Consider the following 5246-nt stretch of genomic DNA (forward strand, 5'->3'; position numbering starts at 1 on the left):
TGTGTGTGTGTGTGTGTGTTTGTGTGTCTGTGTTTGTCCCCCCAACATCGCTTGACAACCGATCGTAGTGTGTTTACGTCCCCGTAACTTAGCGGTTCAGCAAAAGAAACCGATAGAATAAGTACTAGGCTTACAAAGAATAAGTCCTGGGGTCACAGTCAAATGACTGAAACAAATAAAAGAAATTAAAAAAAAAGAATATCCGGAAATTGATGCTAAATGAAATTTTCATTTTCCGCTTCTTAAAAAAAAAAAACTACGCCTTTCGTCATTTAGACCTGTCATTATCAAGGACCCCTTTTATTCAAATGAGTTTTCCCATGGACCCCAGGATATTGAAAGGTCTGTCAGCTTAATAAAATGTCCACGGACCCCCAGTACTACATTTTTGAGGACCACCAAGGGTCCGCAGTTCACAGGTTGGGAACCACTGATTTAGAGGGTCAACAAAATACTATAAATATTGAGGGGTTAATTCAAATGCCGATACCCTTTCTTTACAAATTCGTGGCTATCATTTGAAATTATGTTAACCGTATTGACTTTTAGAATATTCTATCGACGGCCACTCAAGATATGAATGACAGCGCTTACATTTACGCGTTGGATCCCTTTATTTCAACATTGTTGGTTGTGACAGGGTTATACTGTGCCCAGTGCCATCTTTAAGCATGTCCGGGAGCGAAATTTTGTTTCCCACGAGAGTTCCGGACTCTAGTAATGAACTCATTTGCATACATCCAATCAGAGCAGAGCCACCTTTATCCTTTCTTCCTTTCTAGTGCACAGTGCATTCCTTACTCTTTCCCTCTCTACTGGCAGACAGCAATTTCTCCGTCCTCTACCTGTCGGGCAAACGAATAGTAAATAATATTTCTTCCTTCTTAGTGTTGATCTTTCGATGTTCACTGGTTACTACTCTGACGTTGGTACTAATTGAATTGCTGGAGTTACTTAATTTTTTCCAGAAAAATGTTTTTAAAAAGTTATAGATAGAGCTTTAGAGTTTGATCACTTCCACCCAGTCAGGAAACAGGATTATAGGGCCCAGCGAATTGATTTGCCCAGAGGCCTATGATGCAGTTACGAAGGCCCCTGACTACCTTGTCGAGCTGCAATTATATTTTACCATGAGTGAGGGATGCTTCCTTTGCTTGTAACATTCTTCCATAGACGTGAATCGTTACAGAAGTTATTCAGATTCAACCAATCTTCTCTTCTTTGTTACACTAAATTATTTTCTTTCTGCTCTCCTCTCGTAATGCCAGACCTAATATGTCGCCGGCTTTAGCACCAACACGATCATCGGGTACCTTTAGTGGGCCTTTCTTGTCACTCCTTTGAAGGGCAGCAAAAATTGCGAGCACTTCTCTCCTTCCTTGTCTAAATTATAAAATATAATTCAAATTGACAGTACACTAATCTTACAATTATTATTATTTCTGTCATAAAATCTAGGTTATTAAAACTATTGCGTACTTGTTTGTTTGTGATATTGGTTTCAAATTTTGGTACAAGGCCAGCTAGTTCAGGAGAGAGGGTAAGTCAGTAACGTCAACCTCAGCGCGCAACTGGTACTTATTTTATCGACCCTGAAAGTTACAGTCGATTTCGGCAGAATTTGAATTCAGAACAGACGAAATGCCGCTAATCATTTTGCCCGCGTGCCAACGATTCTGCCAACTCGCTGCCTTGTTTGCCTCTAATATTACGAATATGGTGTGTGAGTAAATCCATATTAAGATGATTTAACAAAATAATTTCTAGTCATTTCCTTTGTATTGCTCCATTTTTCTAGCTAAGTCTAACACATCACCCGGTTTAACACCACCACGATCTTTGGGTGCCTTGACATTTTTGAAAGACCTACAAAAGTCGTAACAGCGACTTTTCTCCTTTTCTGACTAAATAATAAAAATTTTTAAAAATTCAAATCGACCATATCTTATAATTATTTTTATTCTCTATAAACTCCGAGGTCATTGACTGTTTTGTACTTGTCTGTGTGTGTGTGAGTGACATTAACTATATAAAACATGTGTGGCTCTGTAGTAGAATGGTTCAGCAAGTAATTAATTAGCTCCACTCCCCAATTATCTGCCTTTAGTCACATCGCAGTTATCGTCCTTGCAAACTACTTCAGCCTCTGACCTGAATTCGTGGCTTGAGGTTGTTTTAATCTAAAAATGTTTTCGAGTAGTCTAATACCTATTCGTTTACATAAACAAGGAATTCAGCTAACCAAGATGACCTCCAGTATAGTTCGACACCTTAGTAGTGGTCAGTATTGGCGAACAGCTTTCAAAATGTCTGAAAAAAGTGTTGGCCCCGTTAATGTAGGCAGTACTTCAAGTATAACCAAGGTGAATCAGTTTTGTAACCCATTCTTCAATGCAGCCAGATTTTATTCACGTTTCTCTTATTCTACGTCCAGTTCATCTGTTTCTATATTTCCATCTGTGACCGGTAAATTCATTTCTTCCACACCGCGACTCTTCACCTCTCAACCTCAACTTGCCAATGTCACCTCAAGTCAGCATTACCGGCTGCTACACACAGAAGGTAAGAATTCTATGTTTAACTCCCCACCACATGTATACTATATATATATATATATATACACACAATAGTATTTCTAGACTTGTCGACAATTAACTAAAACTCTATCACGTAATGTTGATTCTCTTTCCACATGAAATTTTTCGAAAAGTCTGGAATTTTTGTTATATTTTACTTTGTTTTTTTACCAATTCTGTTGTCATAGTTATGTAATTCTAATATGTATAACCCCATAATAACTAATTTTATTTTGTTTATTCTACACAAGTCCCAATTTCGTGTACATCAAAGTTATGTTACTTTATAATTATATCTGGAGGGTGCTTCATTAAATAATCCATTTCATGTCCATACCACGTGGTTAACTAGCTTCCCTTTCAGCGATACACTTTAACTCCTCCACATATATTTTACCACATTTATTGAAGGATTCTATCAAACTCTGATTCCGTTGTGTGACCTGAAAGTATCATTTTACGTTTTAGAATTATTTTATTACGTGTTTCCTTAGCGCCGAATTTCAACAACCGGCATTGATGACCTACCTACTTTCAAGTAAACACCTTGTCCTCAATACATTCTTTTCAATTACGATATTTTTTATCGATGGATAATAAAATAGTTGTTTTAATTTTTCATGGTTTGAGATAGTTTAGAAAATAAAACAAAAACTGTATACATTTATTGAATAATGGAGCGCACATTGCCATGATGCGAGTGTGGTCGATGCCAAGCTCACCACGTACGATATTTTAATTAATTTTTTTTTTACAGTTGAATTAATCGTTACTGTTGCATAAAATGTTTAAATGACGGCAGTGGTGAATGGCCAAATTGGTAGAATACTTGACAAAATACCTTGTGGTTTTGTTTAGTTATTTCCCTTTGCGTTCTGTGTTCGATTTCTACATGCGGTCGACCTTGCCCAACATTTTGTATCCTTGAAGACATGCGCACGTTTAGCGGCACCGAAATTTCGTCAGAATTTTGGGATAGCTGTCCCTCGAAGTCCCTGTACACTTTCCTTTCGTGGGAGAGGAAAAGCGGGTTAATATCTAGTTTAACACCCGGCCACCAAAAGAAAAAAAAGTGTAATAGGTGTTTTAAAAAAAAAAAATGTAATAAACGAATCTGAAAACAAAATTTGCGGAAACGAACCGGGGCTAGGGAGAGGACTTTCGGAAAATTCACACGATCCGATTTTTTCCCTCGACTTTCAGGAAAATGGATATCTTTTAATGGAATTTTATATAAATACCTTTCAAACGGCATAGATTACTATTATAAAGAAATACACACATACTGTATACTAGCAATGCTTCCCGGCGTTGCCTGGGTGTTATGACCTACAACCACATTGTATTATTTGTTCCCTTCTTATGGGTAGAATAGGCACGGCCGATATATAGTTTAGTGTCCAATGAAGGAATGTTACGCGTAAGTGGGCTGGCTACACCCCTGGTATAGGTCTTCTCACGCACAGCATATTTCCAAAGGTCTCGGTCACAAGTCATTGCCTCGGTGAAGCCTAATGTTCGGAGGTCGTGCTTCACCACCTCATCCCAGGTCTTCCTGGGCCTACCTCTTCCACGGGTTCCCTCAACCGCCAGGGTGTGGCACTTTTTCACACAGCTATACTCATCCATTCTCGCCACATGTCCATACCAGTGCAATCGTCTCTCTTGACGTGGGCACTCTTAAGAGTGTGAAGAAAGTTTATAAAAGCTTAAATATATAAGAATAAAAAAATAAATATAGGTGCAGGGGTGGCTGTGTGGTAAGTAGCTTGCTAACCAACCACATGGTTCCAGGTTCAGTCCCACTGCGTGGCACCTAGGGCAAGTGTCTTTTACTATAGCCTAGGATTTAGTAGACGGAAACTGAAAGAAGCCCGTCGTATATATGTATGTATGTGTGTATATATATATGTATGTATGTGTTTGTTCCCCCAACATCGCTTAACAACTGATGCCGGTGTGTTTACGCTCCCGTAACTTAGCGGTTAGACAAAAGAGACTGATAGAATAAGTACTAGTCTTACAAAGAATAAGTCCTGGGGTCGATTTGCTCGACTAAAGGCAGTGCTCCAGCATGGCCACAGTCAAATGACTGAAACAAGTAAAAGAATATATATATATATATATGCATACACACTATGGAAAACTCAGGAGGTAAAAAAAGAGAAGACATGGGCACTCTTAAGAGTGTGAGGAAAGTTTATAAAAGCTTAAATATATAAAAAAAAAATTTAAAAATATATATACAAATTATATGATGATGATAATATATATATATATATAATGGAAAGAACTATATCCAAATTAAAGGCACGGCTATGGGAACGAGGTTTGCTCCCATTTATGCGAATTCGGTGATGGATTACTTAGAACAAAAACTCTACCAGGAAATAGAAGAGAGATACAACACTGAATATAGGAAGTATATTGAAAAAGCATGGAAAAGATACCTTGACGATTGCTTTATAATCTGGACAAAATCTCAAAACACTGTGGAAGAATTCAACACCCTCCTGAACAACCTACACCCATCCATCCAATTTACAAAGGAGATGAACAGTAGCAAATTACCATTTCTAGATATAATGGTAGTTAAAAGGAACACCGCCAAATATATATATATCATCATCATCGTTTAACGTCCGCTTTCCATGCTAGCATGGGTTGGAC

At 37.9% G+C, this 5246-nt stretch overlaps 1 protein-coding gene across 1 annotated transcript in view; it reads left to right on the top strand.

The window, feature by feature from the left end:
* The first annotated feature begins 2104 nt into the window (after positions 1–2104).
* The window catches only part of LOC106878065 (conserved regulator of innate immunity protein 3), a 13445-nt gene continuing 10303 nt past the window's right edge, over positions 2105–5246 (top strand). The window contains exon 1 of the mRNA XM_014927159.2: positions 2105–2562. Within this exon, the coding sequence (XP_014782645.1) occupies positions 2187–2562 (376 nt within the window). The 5' untranslated portion in view covers positions 2105–2186. The remainder of the gene's footprint in view (positions 2563–5246) is intronic.

Source organism: Octopus bimaculoides, chromosome 1 (assembly GCF_001194135.2).
Source record: "Octopus bimaculoides isolate UCB-OBI-ISO-001 chromosome 1, ASM119413v2, whole genome shotgun sequence".
In the NCBI taxonomy this organism is placed as follows: Eukaryota; Metazoa; Mollusca; class Cephalopoda; order Octopoda; family Octopodidae; genus Octopus; species Octopus bimaculoides.